The sequence below is a fragment of the Plectropomus leopardus genome, chromosome 8 (genome assembly GCF_008729295.1).
Source record: "Plectropomus leopardus isolate mb chromosome 8, YSFRI_Pleo_2.0, whole genome shotgun sequence".
NCBI classification, from domain to species: domain Eukaryota; kingdom Metazoa; phylum Chordata; class Actinopteri; order Perciformes; family Serranidae; genus Plectropomus; species Plectropomus leopardus.
In genome coordinates, this window is record NC_056470.1 from 2,920,091 (window position 1) to 2,940,815 (window position 20,725).

The window sequence follows — 20,725 nt, forward strand, 5'->3', positions numbered from 1 at the left end:
CTGGGGGTCATTTTCCATTAGAAGATAGTACCGCCTCAGTGTAGCTAGTCGTCATAGCAATGAGGTGCAACACTGATGTGACGTCAGTTTCAACACCACACACATAGGCACGGTTACTATTACACAGTGGCTTTCGGGGGGAGCCCCATTTTCTGGTGCACATCACTACTAAAACATGTCACATGCATAAAGTGTACAGCAGCGCGCAAGCAATAACAGGGTTACTGCTACTATTTTTTTTATTACTCCAGAAACCTATGTGCAGAAAATATATAATCTGTAACACAAAAGTGAACATTTTTTTAGAGCTTCCCCTGAACGTCTCAAGGGAGGCTTTCAGGGGATACGAGCTCCCCTTAGCTACCCCATAATTTGAACTATGCATACACACAGACGCTGACTCGCTGGATACGCCCGTCGGCCAGCAAGGTTAGGAACATTTGCACCTTCTCGAGCGACCACGGCACGATCTTTCTGGTTACCATTCTGGGGAAGAAAAAAAAAGATACAAAACTGTGGCCGCTACAGTAGCTTTACTGTTTGCGCTGTTTAGGGTATTCTGTGTGTGCCAGGCATTGATGACGCAGTGATGATTCTCTCTGACCAATCAGTGCTCTGCAGTGTGTCATGTCACCTTTTAATAACTCATAGTTCTCAGTTGGCTTTTTTTTGGAACCCCAGGAGACCAGGTACCAAAACAGGTGGTACCAGATACTTTTTCCTAATGGAAAACCAAAAAAGGCAAGTAGAGTAGAGTAGAGCTGGTACCATGTGGTGGAAACATGCCATTATATTACATCGTAACCGGCAGTGTTTCAACCTGACGCCGTCCAGCCATGTTTCATGCGGACATGAAAGGTGAATTTTGGGAATCTTTCACCAAAATCACTGCAAAAGCAGCAATGTTTGCTGACCTTGGAAAGAGAACAAGCTGATTATTTAGTTTACAGCTGATGGCCAACAACATAAACCCAGTGAGTACAGTGAAAATTCTGAATTGAGGAAACTATAAAATAAAGTTTAAAAAACAATGTGAATTCATTGGAGGGAACAGAATCAGTTGCTTCCCCTACCAGGCAACTGTATTTGTTATCATCACTTCATCTTCAGGGGTAAACAGAGGTTAGAGGTTTTTCTGCACTGTACAAACTAAGCACAGTTTTTTTGACATATTTTTCACTGGAGCCTGAGTCAAAATGTGTAAAAGCCAGTTGGCGCTGTCAGTCCTCTCAGCCGTGGCTTTATCTGCTGATCTCAGAATGATTGTGAGAGTGTTGTAGTGAAATAATGACAGATGTAATACAGTGAGGCTGCCCTGCTCTGCTCCTGCTTCCAATTCTAAAGCATATATATATATTTATTTTCCAAATAATATCACACTGCAAGCAGATGTAATGTACTCTATTGCCTTGTGTATAGTGTGTGCACAAACACACACACTCAGAGGGTTATGAACTTATCCAAAGGCTCACTCTCCCATTCAGTGACTATGAGCTTATAAAGGCAATGGTGCAGCCGAGGACAAATCTCTTTTCTGTGCTCCAGTTGGAGAAGCTGCACATCCCCTCCAGCCCTACAGAGAACACTGCAGACATCTTCCCCTTTCTGTGCACCTCTCTCTGTTTCTGGCTGTGTCTCTCTGTTATTCTTTTGTTCTTTATATTTTATGTCTGACCTTGCTTTCCTCCCTTTCCAATCTGTCTCCCGTGGCTGAGTGTCCTCTTCCTTTCTTTCGGGGTTATTTTCATCGTTTCTAGTCCCGTTGGATTTCTTATTTTTATTTCTGACTTCACTGTTCTGATTAAAAACTAGTCCCCTATCACTCCTCTATAAATCTGCCTCAAGGACCATCAGTGTTTAGGGAATTCTGTGGTGTTTGAACAGCAGCTTACTTCCTGAGGCTTTTTCATACATTTACTAATTGGCCCCGAACAAGATGGCAATAATGTTATGAAGAAAACTAATAAATGGTTTGGACAACAGACCGTCGCTGGGCGACAACAAAGAACGTGGTTTCAGAATCCCTGCTATGATACATATACAGTACTACAGAAGTGGAGATAAAAATTGATGAAGTATCATGATATTTTGTGTGGCAAGAGCCCCTCGCCTGAACTGAATCATAGACTGAATAAATAATGGAAGTAGCTTTCATGACATCACCGACTGGTTTGTGGACTTTTCTTTTTTTTGAGCCACAATGATCATATTGGTACGAGAAGGTGGAGCTGTGGAGGAGCAAGGGGTGGATCGAACTGGAAGGTGAGGACACTATCAGCAGACTGCCTGTCACTCAAGCGATCCTGCACTGAACCCTTTGAAACCTGAGCAAATTTGGTTTAATTTCTTTTGAAAACATGGAAAAAAGGCAATGAGCAACTCGACATGAAATGTCCCTTAATTTTTTTTTTTTTTTGAAAAGGTAAAAGGTCACAAGAAAATGATCTGACAATTATCTTTTAAAAAATCATTAGAAAATTATAAAATATCTAGAGAAAAATATTTCTTTAAACTATACTATTACAAAATTAGGTAAGGGTAAATTATACAGTATATTACAATACATATTTGTATATATTATTTTATAAAGCTTTTTTCAGTTCATTACCTATTTTTTATTATTTTATTTTTATTGTTTTATTTGTTAGTTTGTTTGTTTGTTTGTTTTGCTTATTTTAATGGAATTTTCTTGGAACCTTTTACTCATTTCTGGCTTTATTTTGCTCATTTTTTGTTAAGTTGCTCTTCTTCCCATGTTTTTGAAAGAAATCAAGCCCATTTGCTCAAGTTTCAAAGGGTTAAATATGTGTCACCAATAAAATATGAAGTGATAAATTATAAATTCATCTCCTGTTAGTTGTCACATGTTGAAATCAGCAATAGAGACCCAAACTGTTTGTTTTGGGGGTTTTTTGTTTTGTTTTGTTTGTTTTTTGTACCTGGCTGTAGATATGTTAATAAAGTTGGGTGTTTTAATGTGGGGATCTCTGGGGATTTACTCTGTTTGGGAGCCAGCCTCAAGTGGCCGTTACAACAACTGCAGTTTTGGAAGTTCTTCTTCATTTTTCAGCCTTGGAGGTTACCACTTGGACTGAACAAGTGCGCCAGAGTCTGTATGGTAACATCAGGCTCAGTATGGCCCTCCAACACCACCAAGGTTATCTGACACGGATGAAGCTGCCAACATGGATTATTCTGTCAATCAGCACGTTTACATAATGTTAGAATAAGTCAGATGATTGTGTAAGTGTGACTAAAACTGGACTTTTAAAATACATGTTAACATGTTAGTCTGACTGAAATCACTCTAAGTTGAACTTCTAACACACCTCGAAAATCTGGTTAGGGGGAAATCTGGCCTAGGTTCTTTGCGATTGCCCATATTTCCCCTTGTTGACTTTTGACCCAGAAGACAGACTGCATAATAGAGTATGCATTTGTAGATAAAGGCAGAGAAAAACAAAAGAGGGAAAGAAGAGGGAAAGAAAAAAACAAGATAAAGGCACCAAGTAAAGGGTAGGCTACATATGAAATGTACAGAAAAGTTCTTCATGTTTTCACCATTGGACATGCAACCAGTTTGCCACTTGCTAACTTGTTTGCTATGGGGCGTGTTAATTCAGAGAAGGTAATAGCAACTAGCTGAAAGAGGGCATATCTCAAGTACCTCAAGTACTCAAGTTAGGAGAACTCTTACATAAATACAGTACTTAAATAAATGTACATAATTTTTTTAATGCATTATATTTGAAACTGAAAAATAGTGCTTGAAAAAGTACTTGAAGGTCCTTGAATTTCATTTTGTAATCAAGTATGAACCCTGGAAGTGTGTAATGTGTACAATCTTAACGCAGCTTTTCCTATTTTTCAGTCTAATGACATTTTGTCAGATTAGACACAGCTGCCCGTGATGACTGCATTGATCCTTGTGTATTAAATCAGTAAAGTCCCCCTTTCAAAGGAATAAATGAAAGAATTTGCTTGAACCCCATGCTCTTAATTTCTGCTCTACACATTCCAGCATTTAATACCCACATTTACACATAATACACAAACAGAGTAACATGCTCCTCTGGTGAAAATGTCCCTGGAGCCTTTGATGGTGCATGTAGGTTAGATCATCATCACCCTCTGCCTCATTCAACTTGCTCTTTAATATTGCATATCATCTTCATTATCCATCCCCATCGCCTCACTCTCTGCTCACACCTCCCCACCAGCCGCTCCATATTATGCACATAAGGATATTTTGCCATTACAGTGTGCTATATAATTTATCAGCCCGGTGTGTGGCAGTTGGTAAATGGCAACAAGCAAGCCAGAGATGCTATTGGTGCTAATTGCTTTAGATATATAATGAGAGTGTATATAAGGGGAGCCATCCTTTGGGGTTGATGGGGGGGGGTGTAAGTGCATGTAAGCACACACAAACTTACACACATACAGACACAAAGGGGTGTTTTCATGTAGCTATGCAAACTATAGACCCATTTCAATTAGAGTGCATATTCCGCAAATGATTGGTTTTTCTATGCATTCATTCATTCATTCGGATTATCACAGGGCCGAAACACAGACAAACAACCAGTTACGCTCACATTCACACTAACAGCCAGTTTGGAGTCACCAATTCACCTGCATGTCTTTGGACTGTAGGAGGAAGCAGGTGAAAGCAGAGAAAACCGATGCCGACACAGGGAGAGCATACAAACGCCACACAGAAGGTTCCAGGAGGTTCTGCTTATGGTTGATTTGGGGAACTGGAGTATGGAATTGAACCCTGCTCCAACCTGGTTTCGAACCCAAGACTCTCTTGCTGTGGGCAGCACGGTGGCTCAGGTAGCACTGTTGCCTCACAGCAAGAAGGTCCGGGGTTCAAGCCTCAGCCGACCCAAACCTTTCTGTGTGGAGTTTGCATGTTCTCCCCGTATCTGTGTTGTTTTCCTCCATGCACTCTGGTTTCCACCACCATCAAAAACATGTACATTAGGTTAACACACCTGTCAACACTACTGACCAGGGTGCTGCTCACTGCTCCACAAGGATGGGTTAAATGCAGAAAACAATTTCTCTGTACAATGTACATGTGACAATAAAGAAATCCTGAAATTCTAACCACTACACCACCAGGTGCTGCCCCTATCAGACTAGTTAACCTTTAACTTTGACTCAGTGTCTGCTGGCATGGCCGCATCAACCCATGGTAAAAAAAAAAAAAAAAAGAAAGAAAGAAAAAAGAGCTGCTGCTGCTTTGTCCTCTTCTTTCCATATCCATCAATCCAGATCTACATTTAAACACATTTCCATATTCCAGCATCGCCAAATCAACCATTAACAGCAGTGGAACAGCACAGCCATGCAGGTCAAGCAGAGAGGAAGCTGGCTCATTAACCCCCGGACCTCCTCACTGAGATTCAACAGAGGACACGCCGAGAGATGAATGGAAGGCATCCCTCAAAAAAACAGCTTTCCATTACGAGGAGTCTGATGCTGAGACAATGACTTGATTAAGGCTCCATCTGTCTTCTTATGTTGAGTGGTTCAAATGGAGCAGAGTGTCTGTTCTGAGAGGCTGGCTGTACAGACAGAGGGAGCTGCACTGCCCCCCTCTGGCTGTGTGCACTGCCGAGAGGGCAGGAACTACATGGCTTTCACCTAGTTATTGATTCAAATGTTGGAGCTCAACATTTATGGAAATAATTCGCTCTCCCTCCATGCTGTGAGGACATTCAACCCTGTGAAACCAGCATGGACTTCAGTGTTCATGTGCTCTCACAAGCTATTTAACCCTTTGAAACCTGGGCAAATTCTTTTTAATGTTTTTTCTTTCAAAAACCTGCCAAAAATGTCCCACAAATTGCAAGAAACTGGTACAAGATGACAAGCAAAATAAAAAGAGAAAAAAGGAATTAATTCTAAAAAGGGGGAATTTAAAAAGAAAAGAAAAAAAGGGTGGAAAATTCCAGAAAACTATATTCATAATTAGGATAATGATATATTTTTAAATGACGCTGCAAAAATATTTGAATATATATATGTATTATTTTGAAAGAAATCAAATCAGTTTTCTCATGTTTCAAAAAGTTTAGACTGTAAATGTAGGGCTTCCTCTGTTGTGTGGCATCTTTGCATAAAACACACCTCAGATTGTTCCACACTTGTCTCCTTTGTGACCTGAGCTCTCTGTACATTATTCAGAGATACAGAAACATAGCCTCAGGCAGCATTTTATCTTTACAAACAGACAGTAGGCGTGTATGAAATCATAAACATACCGCTGAAGATACAAGGCTCCCAGAAACTACCCACTAAAGATACAACCCCCCCCCCCCCTCCCCCCAGGGTTTGCATAATCTTTACATGTCTTTCTGGCAGAATATGAGCATTGAATGAACATATAAATTTGAAGAAAAAAAACTATGTGCAGATGGAAAGTACTTTTTTTTTTACCCCTGAGTAGTGTCTCCACTCTGCATATTATCCCAGAATTCTTCCATAAAAAAAGGCAATCTTTTTGATGCCTGAGAAGCAAAACCCAGGGCATAAAACCTACCAATCACTCATGCTGTTTGTAAAGCTTCATTGTTTTGAGGTTCACTGTAATCAGTGATGGTGACGATCAACATCAGCTCAGAGCTATATATGATTAATTTGTAAGTTTACTGGCCGTTCTGTATATTGCACAGCTCTGCACATATATTCTCATCCCAATGTGTCACATATGACAAAAAACATCATGGTTTGATTCCACATTCAGCAGAAAATGAAGAGCAGGCTCCCAGCTATATATGCACCCTGTGCATTTTTTCAGTAAAAAAATAAATAAATAAATAAATAAATAATAACAACAAGTGGAATAGCAGGGCATAATTAAGAATTCCTCCTACTCATGATGAAATCTTGTTTACTATGTTTATTAGCAGGGCAATAAACAAAAAACAGACAACTGTGCAACTGAAGTCTTCATTTTCAAGCTCCATGCTCTACATCTAGTAATGAGATTATCAATGAGAAACATGGTGTTTTCTCAGCTGCAGTTTATGAGACCACCAATATGAACACTGTTCAAACACTGTTTTTGCATGTCAGCATGAGTTTGATAAATACTGCAATCATCTTTAAGACTGAGTTTACATAACTCCAGTGGAAATCTCTGTGACAGTAGCTGGAAAACTGTTGAATTCATCCTCTGCTGCATCTCTGCCTATATGACCCTCACAAAGTAAAGCACAGATATTAAAGTCGTCCAGCACTGCGGTGGAGTTCTATATGGCGGCAGTGTGGAGATCATATTACATCAGATGTCAGCTGAGAGTCAGTTTTTCATTGTGCTTCCACTGACATCAGAAAATTATTACTTTTTTACCAGAAATAAAGGAGAGATTAAAAAAAACAAACTTTTACAACAAGTAGTTCATATCTAATTTGTTCACAAGATATTTAGACATGCTCACATTTACATGACAGCCCACCTTCCTCGTAACTAAAAGAATTACTCTCCTATTTCTTAATCACTGCTCTTGTAGAATTTGTCTGATTATAAATCCACTTCAGGCAGGTGCTGACTGGCATTTTAGAACAATATCACTCATCATCAATATCACTATATCATAAAATAAGAATTCTGTAAGAAAATCCAGCTGACCAAATGAAAAGTAGCAGCCAACTCACTAACAATGTGAACTATAAACTAACACAAAGATGACAATAACCAGCATAAACCACCATGTTCTGAACAGACACATTATAGACACTGACAAACAGTGACAATTGCCTGTATGAACATAAAACAGCAAAAAAACAAAAAAACGACTCTGTCCAACACTAGGAGTGATGGGAAATATAGGCTAAGTGATTGGGACCGCAGCAAAATGTTGTTTTTGAAAGACACCATCAAGAATCAGAATGAAGCAGATTTTTCTTTAAAAAACATGTTGTTCATTTTGGAAATAATCTCTCTTTTTCATTAATTTTGACTTTTGGACTTTACCTTGCTCTTAAGTTTTTAAAAAAAGTTTTGTCATGCTCTGGCATCCTCCATCTACCCGCTTCAAAATACAGGTATATTTTGTGGATGTACTGGCTAAATCTGTATATAAATATTTTTTTCTCAGCAGATATCTCAGTCGTAACAAGACTGAGCAAGGTGAGTATTTCTGTGTTTATATCTGCGGTTCTTACTTAGTTTGGGAAACCCTGCAATCTCTAATTATATCCGCTAATTATAGGTTTTAATACCGTCATAAATACAGGCGCTCCTCTGTCTTTTATTATTATTGTATGTAGTGCACAGCATGCACCAGCAGACCTCAGTCTCGGGTCTCAACTGGTGAAACATGCAGCGGAGCTGAAAGATACCCAGTAGTGGAGGAATAAATTGAAAGGTCTGAAGAGTTAACCCTTTGTAACCTGAGCAAATTGATTTGATTTGTTTCAAAAAATAGTGGACAGGGCAATGAGCAACTAATGAGAAAATTACCCAAAAATTAGTAAAAAATACAAAATTTAAAAAAAGTACAAATAAATACCAAAAAAGGGAAAAAACCAAGATATTTTTTTAACAAACAAACAAGCAAATTTTAATTATATAATTAATACAGAGAGATTTTGGACATTTTCCCTATGTTTTTAAAAAGTTCTTGCCGAGTTGCTTATTCCCTTTGCTTAGAGTTCATTAAGGTTTAATACTTAATAAGGGGTCTGAACACAGCACGAGAAAAGTGATGTCAATCCAGTCTTTAAAGGGTTAAAGGAACATTAAACCCCTTTAGCCAGACATTTGCCTTCACGCTGCTCTTATTAAGAGAGAAATGAGTAGTTGACTGACAATATACATAGAGCTATAATAATGTTTGCCATATTATTGTTTAATAAAAAACTAAAAGTTGTCTCAATTTATTCTACTTATTGGCTCTTATCTTAATGAATTAATACAAAGAATCATAAGTATCATAATTGCATCTATTTACTTACTGCAACACTCTAATTGTCAGTATCATCCTCACGATACACACATACACACACACAAAGCGGTTTGATTGACAGGCCTCCATCCTCTGTGGGACTCAGCAGATGGTTTCTAATTGCGTCTGAAGGCAGCATCAATCCACAGCTGAGACTTAATTGGAGGGTTTGGGCTTTAGGTAAACACAGCAACTGTTTTCCAGCCTACTTCAAACACCTGCAGCCTCTCCTCCATCCGTCACTCACACATTTAGTCACACGCATATACACACAAACACACACACACACAAACACATACATACATTTCCTCTGTCTGCCTGAATGTGCTACACGTTACTGAGGTGCTTTCAGGACATCCATGGAAGTCTGTTGCATACAGTACAGTATCAGCTGCTGGAGGACTGAAAGCTGAGTTTGTCGCTGCTTTGTAGCTGTTTGCAGCATCCTAAAACTGACACAGTATTTATCCTCAAAGGAAAGAGACTGGTTTTACTTTTTTAGTTCAGATGAATACTACCTAGAAAAGGTATCCACTCTGTCTCATCTGTACCTGCACTGTCAGTGTCCTTTTTTCACACTCAAACATTATCATTTAGAAATTTGTGTTTGCTTTGTGAGAAAATGAACATACGGTGTGAGAGCGTGTGAAAAGTGTCAGTGTGTGAGAGTTGGCAGCCCTGCTCTTGACCAAGAGGAAGATGAGTTGGTAGACGAAGAAATGAACTCAATTTTTCTGTTCAGCGTTTACGTGCACACATTTCCCAAGACTGTCCTCCTCTGGCCCTATAGGTCTTTTGTACAAGCAGTATAACATTTTTAGGCAGCGACCTCTAGTGGCCATTGCAATTATGATGGGAGCAAAGGAAGAAGCCATGTGATGTTGTATAGCAATTAATTCTATGTAGAGAGGTGGCAGGTCAAAAAACACAAGACTTTTATCCATGAGATGGGCGGTTGTGTCCTGTATGAAACCAAACATCAATGAATTATTTTAACTACATATCAACATGCCATGTCATATGTCATATGTCATATTACATTCCATTAGTATTGTTTGTAACAAATGTACTTATTTAAAGCCAAACCATGAACGTTTTTTCAAACCTAACAAGTGGTTTTGTTGCGGCGTCTATTTATCAATCTCAACCACGTGTTGACTTCTGTGATTGGAGCGCTCACATTCTGACATTAAAATTCCAATTTGGGCCTGACATGTAAATGCTTAGAGCTCTGGGTGTTCAATGGGGGGTCTAAAACCCTTAGGGGGTTCTTAAGAGTTAAGGGTTTTTCCTTCAAAAATAAAATATCTGTTAGACACACACTAACATGAATCCAACATATTATGAGCAAAAATACAGAAAAAAGAACTTTTAATTACGGTACACTACATTAATGATAGGCTAACTGTTACCCATGAATCCCTATGCAATCATGTGAGCTAGCTAATGCTAAATCACTGTGTGGCACTTATCCCTAACACTGAGTTGACCTAGTACATTAACATTTACCTACTATTGAAACATTCTGGCCATCTAGCAGTATGATAATTATTATTATTCCAAGTGTACAGACATTCTGGTGAGTCACAATGGATCATTTTTAACTTATAGAACAAGAGACTCTGACACACAGTCCACAAACCACAGACAAAAGTTTAAAGGTGGAGGCTAACACACCTAGCCATGCCAGCCACAAGTAAGCGCAAATGAGAGAAGAGCAAAACATATGTAAGTATTACCTCAAGTGTAACTTAGTTTTATACAATATTTAGTAGGGGGTCCCTGTTCTGTCTCTCTTTGACAGGACAGCAGGAAAGTGTTGAAGATGCCTGTCTTAAAGTCAAAGATTTAATTTTACTTCATTTCATTTCATGTTTAATTAAAAAGGGACACAGCATATTAATGAACATCAGTATGAAATATAAATGTAAATATGTCAGAGTTAAGTAGCCCCTTAGCAGGCAAAAGAAAATAGAAAGAAAGAAAGAAAAATAATTTATAGAGAGGGCAAAGTGCAGTAACAGTAGCAATGTAAACTGTATGGTATAAAGTAAATGGTATTAAGTGGATGGTGCAAAGTGCCTTGCTGATGTGAAAAGTTCAAAATTCAACATGTCAAAAACAAAGACATCAGCCTGAAAAAATTCACATCTTAATATAAGCTAAGAGCAGATAACCTGATGAATCATAGAGGTCTGAACGCCTCTGCTGAGCTGCTTTTCTTTGTACAGCAACAGACTCTCACAGCCCTTTGTGTTTCCTACAAAACTCAACCTGAAGTCAAAACTTCAGATAGTTTGGTTTTAAATAGAGAAGGACATCCTTCTCCATTTAAATTAGAGCATATACATGGGTTTTTAACCCACTAAATATAGGCTATAGACTACTTTCCTACTGCCAATAGAGCAGAGCTGTGCACACGGCTCTGCAGCAGATGAGTCTGCTTTCTGTTCAAACAAGGAATGATAACAATTAATCGATGATTGATTAATCGGTCATTAAGGATTTAATTGAACATGTGAAATTTAACTGATTAACTGATGGTTGTCCGAGGCTATGAAATGCTTTCAAAATATATGCAATATGTTGCTGTGAGCTTTGACTGGAGATAAAACTCATCTGATATTGTTTTAAAAAACACAAAATTTTTATGTTTTTTTTCAAATACTGATTAAGAAATAACTGATTGTTAATTTTGCCAATTAATCGATTAAGGAAAGTGCTTACAATTAGCAAACGTAGTTCAAACTATGTAGTATTGAGATTAGTGAAAATGTTATGGTAGGTATTTTTGTTTTTATTTCTCTCACTTATTCAGTCTCTCTTTCAAACTCGGTGCAGGGACGGACACGGACGGTAATTTGTGACGATGGTCATTGCATCTTGCTGGTGAAGGGGCTAAAATCAGCTCCTTCATCCAAGTGTTGTGTTTCCCATGAATCCAGTAGGAGCCAGAGGGGATAAACACATGTGACTGCTGCAGTGACCTGTCCCATAACATTAAAAAGCCAGATGTTTGTGGGTGTTAGTGGTTTATTGTAACTCAAGCAGCTCACTTACATTGGATTGTCCACGGCCAAAGAAATCAGGTTGTACAGTGGCTGAGAGCATCCATTTAGGTTATTTGAAATCAGAAATGACTAATTCATGTACACAAATGATGCATGAATTGAGTCATGCGAAGGCTGCTTCATCCAAAGAAGAGATTGTTGCCAAACATAAAAAAAATCAGACCTCTAGATTCCTTCAGGAGTCAATCCATCCCTGCTTTACTGGTGTGTATCAGTTCCCATCAATACTTATTTGAGCTAATTGTGTTTAACACTGCATGAAAACAAATAACCAATCACTGAGCAGCCGTCGACCTGAAGCGCTTGACTAAGTGCCCTATTATCCATCCGTGGCAACAACAATTAAAGCAAAAAACACAGGCGCCCTGTCAGAACCCACACCCCCAACCCTCACACAATCAAATCTCTCCCTGCAGCAAGGCCCTTACTTTGTCCACAGCATTAAGAGGAATCACCAAAATTCCTTCACACTGTGCATCACAGGAGCATGTACCAGAGGAATACATGCAGGGAGCAGAGCACATGACTGGTCAACAGAATACAGCAGAAAACATGGATATACAACAGCTACACTGCATCCAGTTCACTTAAAATATGAAGTGAATCTGTTTCAAAATATGCAGCTTTGTCACATCTCTATGTCATCCAATAAGGTCTCACTTCCTGTTAACATCCCCACAAGGATTGTCCCTCTTTATCAACTGATCCTATCACCCGTGTGTGCTTATATATTTGCATCTTGTTGTTATTCTTTGTATTGTAGCTTCTGTACAACAATTTCCCCTGTGACAAATAAAGTTTGATCTCTTCTTTATCTATTTAACCTAGCAGCTGATAAGTCATTAGTCGTCTCCTCGAGCCAAAAGAAATAAGTGAAAGTGAAATGTGAGGCCCTGCTAATGACCCACAGCCTCATTACCGCCGACAACATCAAAGTGTTGGATATAGGGCCCAAAGGCAACATGAGAAATAGATTAATCATTTTCAACATGATTATGAAAAAAGGGGGAATAAAATTATACTATCTGTATTTATTTCTGTGTTTCTGTATTCATTTATTTCACTTTTGGTTTTTTCGTTATTTGTTGTTCAATTTATTTCTTTATCTTTTTTGTGTGGAAAAAAATTGTAGTTGTATTAGAATGTTTAGAAAGTTAATGTGATCATAGACTGTATATAAAGATGGACGACACGCCCCCACTTACCCCCGCTGTGCTGAAGTGAGGTTAAAATATCTGAGATGCAGACGTTCTTCAGCCATCTTGCGAGGGTGACGTCATTGAGAGCCCCCATCTGCACAGTAACAATATCCGCGGTGGGGGAGTTCCCGCCAAAACACCTGTCCGACTAATCGCGAGCAGCTCCATTGAATGCGAGCGCACGGATTGGCTGTCACAGCTGTCAATAATGGTGGAAAAGTCTTATTTTGTATAATTTAATAACTCATTAAAACTGAACTTATCATAAAAACAAACTGTTGAACAAACATCAGGGTGATAAGAGCTACCTTCAGTGACAGAAACCATCTTTGGGAAACATTTATTTGATGTGTACTTTGAATTTTTAGTTTGTGTCCATTCACAATAAAAATAAAAAATAAAACAAATGTTTTATATTTCTATGAATTCAGCTGCTCGGCTTTTAACCACAAAGAATAACATCACAGTAGTTTTGGCCTCCTTTTATTGGCTCCCTGTTGGTTTTAGGATTGATTTTAAGATTTTATCGATTTCTTTAAAGGCTTATTGTGGCCTGGCATACATTTCATACTACATTTGCTAAGTTCAGTTGGTCAGGTAGAGGTCTTCAGTGCAGGCTGAACACTGAAGGGGACAGATCTTGTGCAATCAGGGACAATCTGGGACAACCTGCACGAGCTAGGAGCTAAAACTGTCTGAGTCAATTTCTTCGTTTAAGTCTCTCCTAAAATCATTAATCTAAGAATTTCTTGATTTTTACTGAGCTGTATGTCTGGCCCATTGCCATCTCACTGATTTTAATTCTCATTTATTTTCATGATTTTAGTTTTGGCGTTCTCTTATTTTGGTGATATTTGATGTCATTTCATGTCATTTTCTTTAATTCTCACTGTGTTTTAAAGGTACTTACTTTTATTTGTAACTGTGTTTTGAAAGGATCTATATGAATAAAGTTTTTTTTAATTAATATTTATTTTCTATTTTATTCAATCTTATTACCTGTTGGTGTGAAATGTCCCCCAGTCAAAAGAACAAAACTTTGATTTTATTTGAGTCCATCTATAATTTAACGCTGATACTGTGAATGCAAATATATGAAAAATATAATAATTCATTTCCAATTGAATCGTTCATTGTTGAGCACTGTGCTCTCTTTAACATTTGTACATTTTATTTGAAATCATTGATTTACAAGGATTAATAATTTGGGATTGAAAAACACACAAAGACAAATGCACTCGTCTATCTTTGTTTATGGGATTGTTATCACAGTCTGCACAGATTCAAGGCCAGCAGGTATTGAAATTCAGAAGATGAATTTTAAAAATGTTGCATCCCAGTTGAACCAAATGCCAAACAATACAAACCTGCCAGAGACATTCCGAAGTTATATTTTGCAAATGTTTCAGACTTTGTCCAGCGTGTCTAAATCCCCAAAACACAAGTGGAAATGTAATTTATACGGTGTTGTGTTCATGCAGCAGAACTTTGCACCAAACTCTCTGCTGATGAATGACACTCGTGTCCTTTTCAGCCATGCAGACAAATAAAGCTGAGCCTCTCCAGCAGCTTTCTGCACATCTGCAGAGCAAGAAAATCAGCCCGTTTCGAAACAGACACGCTGCTACTTGACCTTTGCAATTATTTCATTATTTATGCTGAATTCAACTCTGTGCCATGAAAAATCCCTCTGCTTTCTTGAGCTAGAATGAATAGTTTTCCTATGAAAAACATTCATAGAAAATTAGTTTTCTGGGAGCTTTCTACCAATTATAACTGAAAAAACTGACAAGTGTTTATTTTTTCTACAAATGTTACCAGTGTCAAAACAAAACTCAAGTGATTACATGTGCAACCATATGCAGGTCCCTTTATAGGTAACGATAAACACCGTTGTTACCCCAAAAAGGGGAACAGTGATCTCCATCTGCCCATCTTAATAAACAGGAGGTTCTGAGGGCTTCATAACACAGTGACTATACTTGCAGGTATAGCTGGTGAACTACTGAAGCTGGTGAGTGAACAAAGCATCTCCTCCACCACCACAGTTATCAGCAGCCTACATGCTGCAGCTGCTCTGAAGAACAGCATCATCAGCAATACAGCATCAGGCGTTAAAGCTGGAGCTGGTAACTTTAATTAAAATAACTTTTTGTCTTATTTGCTGGAACTGTCACTATATTCTAACTGTAGTACATGAGACTGTTATCTGTGGAAAAAACCATGCTCCTCCTCCTCTACAAAGTGCTTCTAATGGCATTTGCTAGAATCCACCACGCCTGAAGAAGAACAACCAATCACAGTCCAGGAGTCAGATCATGGCTGTGATTAGCTTCAGCTCTGGGCCTGTGGCCTCTGACCGACGACCGAATCAATGTGATGTTATAAAATACAACAGTACTCTCTATTATGTGACATTGCTTAAATATTTAAAAAGACTCCCTCTGGGAGCTTCTTCACCACAGACAGAGAAACATCCACTCAGAAACGTTAATAAGATGCACATGCAACGTGCATATGAAATGTGCAGATAACATATCCGTGGTTTCCTCTGGAAATTGGGCCGGTTACAAAATTAACTTCAAACATCACAACACTTCTTTCAAAGTCACAACTCAGCCACATCCAGACACACACACACATCAAACTAACTTTGGTATGGTCAGCAAAATCATCTATTTACAATGTCATCCATTTTAAAATCTCTTTACAAACTTTCCTCCCTAAAACTTCATCTGATTTTTTCTTCAGCTGGTTATTTTCAGTACAGTATGGACTGCAAGCCAAAGCAGCAGCACTTAATGATACAGATGTATGAGGATGTAAACAAACAGGCTAAAACACACAGGTACGCTGGGTTTTAAGAGCAAGCTCAAGTCCCCCGTAAATATTTTAAAAATATTAAAATATTGAAATATTGCTTTGCTATAAGAGTCAAACATTTCCATCGCCAAAAAAATCTGTTGAGAATGTAATCCCATTCATACATAAACTTAAAACTGCCATTATTATCAATACTGGTTCTTATATAATGGTGTTCTGTGGTGTTGCCGTAGCCAAGTGGGCAATTACCTGCATCAGCATGTGTTCAACAAACTAAATTATCTCTATCTATCAATCATTTGAACTAAAACTCATTCAGTCTCCCTCCAATGTGTTTTGGTAACAGATAGTCCTCCAATCTAATCAAAATGTGTCAAGTGGCTGTGATCCAACCACTAACCTGCTACACCTTTCTTAACAATCAGCTTTTTCTGTTGCGGTCTTCAGCCCATGACCTCCACATCATCCCTCTGTAACCTCTCCATCAGACTCCACACAGTCATGTACCATTCACTCTTTCATGTTAATCACATAATCAGGTTTTCTACCATCCCTAAAGTAAAGTCAGTCAAAACAGTGTATTGTTTTCAGCAACCCAACAATATACAGCAAAAGACACAGCACTGAATGCCAAAAGACAGTAGAGACAACATGACACATTCACACTTACAGCAGATTTTAAACACATTGTCATTCTGCACTAGTGAAAGGAGAGCTCATCACTCCTAAAAGGTGACAAAAGCAAACACTTACCAACATTGATGACATTGGCGGACAGGAAGTGGCTGCATGGAAGGCTGGCAGTGCTAACGAAAGAGTCGCCGTCTGTCGTCAAGGTAGTCCTCGACCTCAGCGACAGGTTGGGGGAGTCAGTCACCATGGCCATTCTCGCTGCCACAGACTCCATGATGGCTGATGGGTAATAGATAACTCCAGGTGCTGCAGAGGGGTCAGAATTTCGAGGTGTAGTTGCTGATCTCACACCTTACAGTGTCTGTCTGTCTTTGCCTTTAGAAACCAAAAAGTGGAGCTCAGAAAATACTATAATCCGATGGCAAAAATATTGAATAAAATCAGCCGAGGAAGTAATCCTGGGCTGAAGGAGAAAGCGCAGCAGGAGAGGTTGCTCAAATTCGGCAGTGGTGGGAGAGAAAAGGGACTAAAGCTGTCAAGCTGTCAGACTCATCCTGAGTCAAACATTCACAAAGCGACAGATTTTAAAAACTGCAATCCAATATTCCAAAGTTAATCAAATCTCAGATGGAAGTCTTTCAGGAAAATTCCCAGACGCGTTTTCGAGAAGATGCTTGACAAGATCCTCAAGTCACACGTTTAATTACTGCTGAGAAGCTGCAGGGGCCAAAGGGACTTCTAGTCTTTCCACTGAAGAGCAGATTCTGATGAACGACATCTCTGAGAAAAACTTGTGGTCCTTCTGATGCAAACTGGAATCACCCACAGTCACCTACAGCAGAGACACATCCACAGACAGAGGGACAGGAGACAAATACGAGACACATGAAGGATACACTTCACAGGACAAACACTTGGGAACAGATGCTACATTCATGCAGTTTTTGCTCAGAATATGAAACTCTGTCAAAGTTAACCCCACATTTTAATCCCTTCCTAGTGGTGGAAGAAGTATGCAGTAACTATGCTTAAGTAAAAGTACTACTAGCATACTGTGAAAATATTCTGTTACAAGTTATAGTCCTCTAGTAAAAATGTTTTACTTAAGTAAAAGTAGGAATGTATATTCAGAAGAATGTATTTCATGTGTTAAAACAATGTGTATTTTTATAAATGATAAAAGACTTAAGTGTTCAAAATAGTTGGAAATTAACCCTTAGGGCCCACCTCATACTCGACCTCATACTGCTCTGCACACAAAATGTGCTTTCCGAAATCAAGCTTTAAAAAGTATTATACATCAATATGCATTTTTCTACTTTCATTGAGTTAATTTTTTTAACCAACATCAGTCTTAATTATAAATATGAAAAATGCAGTCATTCTGAGAATTTTAACCCTTTAAATGCCAGGTTTTTGTCATGATGCTACTATGTTATAAGATGAAAAAATGTAATACGTACAAAGTGGATTTTTTTTGCTGCTGACAGTCTGGGATATGTCAGTGATTCGCAGCAATATTGATTGTGACACTGCACTTATTGGAAATAGCATGTATTTTCTACATGTGCCAAGTCAGGTAAAAATGACATCATCAGGTGAAAAATAGTTTAAAAAATAAAAAGAACAACTTCAAATTCCAAGGCAAAAGCCCAGAATGACATTCAGAAATAATACAAGTCATGTTTGTATGCTTTGATGGCTGTGGGATCAAAAATGTCAGTTTGAATGGGTTTCAATGGAGCTCTTTTTTTTTTACCTTAACAGTCTGAGTGTAACAATTTAGTTTCCACAGGGTATTTTAGACTTATTGTAGGAGCTGAGCTGGAAATTTCAAAATATATGCCATATGCACAAACACAGCCAAAATGACCAAAAATAAAGGGTTAAAGTTCATTTTCTCAATTGGATAATGTTATTATCGTATGTTGTTATTTTATGCGAAAAAATAATTTCTAAAGTAACTAGTAATTTGTAATATTGATGTGGGCCCTGAGGGATTGATTGTAGATGCTGTGGATAATTTATATTTTATCATGTGCTGCTGTTGTTTTCATATAAGTAGCTCTTGTTTTAATAATATGCTGTCATCATTTTATTTTCCGGTTCAGTATTTTTATTTCATGATAGTCCACGATTTCACAGAGGAATTGTGGATCTGCTCAACTTCTGAAGAGTTATGTGATGCAGTAACACCTCTTGCAGCTCCTGCTGCATCATGAGGGAGCCAGTTCCTACTGACAAGCACAAAGCCATAGCATCATGTGACCTAGAAAAGACAAACAGTGTTTCTATTGAAGTTTTGCAAAATATAGCTTTTTTGAATCGCCTGAAATACCATCTTATGAAGGCGTAAAAATGTATTTTGCTATAAATGGGAGTTAAACTGATGTGTTCCCATTAGGCGTATTTTATATTTACAAATTCAATTTGCACATTTGGAGGGTTACTGGAAACTGGCCAACTGATGTTGGAAATGTGGTTTTCCCCTTATCATCCCCAGAGACAATATCTAATGTAATATCCATCAGTTGTACAGCATGCTGTATAATCACTGAAGCTCACAGAGGCATCATATGACAGTTGGACTAACCAGCCCAGTCAATAAAAGGCAGAACAGAGTTTGCTGTGTCCCTCTCAATGTGCATTAATACATAAGACTGTCAGGGACCACTGAGGGTCACATGACCTCAGATTCCATTAGCAATGCTATCATTTGTGAATGTCACAGCAACAAGTCACACATGTATGATGCTGAGAGCTATGAGAGCATGAAACCAGGAGGCAGACAGAGAAGGACAGGAAAAAATGTAGAGAGAAGCAGAAAACACAAGTGTAACTATGTAATTAAGGAAATTAAAATATTCAGAAAAAAAATCATGGAAACTTTAAAAGAATTTCAAGCCATTGTTTTGCTCTCCTCTAAGAAAAAACTTCAGTCTATGTACAACAGAGCATGACAGCTGCTGGCATGTTCCACCCCACCTTACTTCACCTCTCCTACCTAAACTTGCTTGGTTTGCCTACCTTGCCGCCTTCTGCCATAACTCACTCAAACCCACCCACATAAAGATTGGATCAACGTGAAAATGTTTACCTCTTAGCTTGAAAGGCTCCTTTAAATCAGCGTTCAAAGTGAAAGGCTTTAATGCTGTGTATGTTATCCACCGCCCTGCTAAGGACTGAAGAATGTGTGTGTGTGTGTGTGTGTGTGTGTGTGTGTGTGTGTGTGTTGGGGGAGTGAGTCAGGGTTAGCTAGACATGATGGGCCGGCTGGAGAACGTGTTGAGAACTGTTTCTGAAAGGCTGGCGGTCAGAACAGTTGAGCTGCAGGTCTGAGCATGCTCCCGTTACCATCTAACACACATACACACACTCCACGTGGACACATGGGAAGGTGTGTGTGACTAGCTGGGAGCTGGAGCTGTAACTCCAACATGCTGTTGGAAGTATTTTTTATGTTCATTAATTCATTACTGGCAGAAGGATTTTTGAAATATTGTTAAACGCAGGTGAACACTGTAGTTTACTTCATTAGTGCTCACATTCTGAAGCAGTTTGAAAAATACAGATTCTTTTAGTAAAACTACCATGTTCCTAACAGCCATCATGAATAACATCTTGTATTATGAAATATTTCACAAAGCGTTTCCGTTCAGTGTTGTAAGACTGACTCAAATATGACACTGTGCTGAACGCAGCAGTGCTTGAGAAGCAGCAGGATGTTCAGTCTACCTGTTATTCTGGTTTAAAAAAAACAGGTATATGTGATAGCTTAAAGGGGAACTGTGATATGTTTTAACCATAGACTGTATATAAAGATGGATGACATGACAGCTCCCTCTAAGTGAGGTTATTCAATCTGGATCGCTCCCTAGTGTCTAACTGCAGTACAGGTCCTAAGAACCGCCCCTCCATGTTAGTGAATAGTCATAGGCTGAACTAAAAACTTAAAGTACACAACAAATAAATTTTCCCCAAAGATGATTTCCGTCACTGAAGGTAGTTCTCATAACCCTGATGTTTGTTCAAATGT

At 38.5% G+C, this 20,725-nt stretch overlaps 1 protein-coding gene across 1 annotated transcript in view; it reads right to left on the bottom strand.

Moving 5' to 3' along the window:
* The window catches only part of LOC121946732 (1-phosphatidylinositol 4,5-bisphosphate phosphodiesterase eta-2-like), a 257,118-nt gene extending 237,292 nt beyond the window's left edge, over nucleotides 1-19,826 (bottom strand). Inside the window, 2 exon segments of the mRNA XM_042491458.1 lie at nucleotides 16,810-17,521; nucleotides 19,787-19,826. Coding sequence (XP_042347392.1) covers nucleotides 16,810-16,963 — 154 coding nt within the window. The 5' untranslated portion in view covers nucleotides 16,964-17,521; nucleotides 19,787-19,826.
* Between the last annotated feature and the right edge of the window lie 899 nt (nucleotides 19,827-20,725).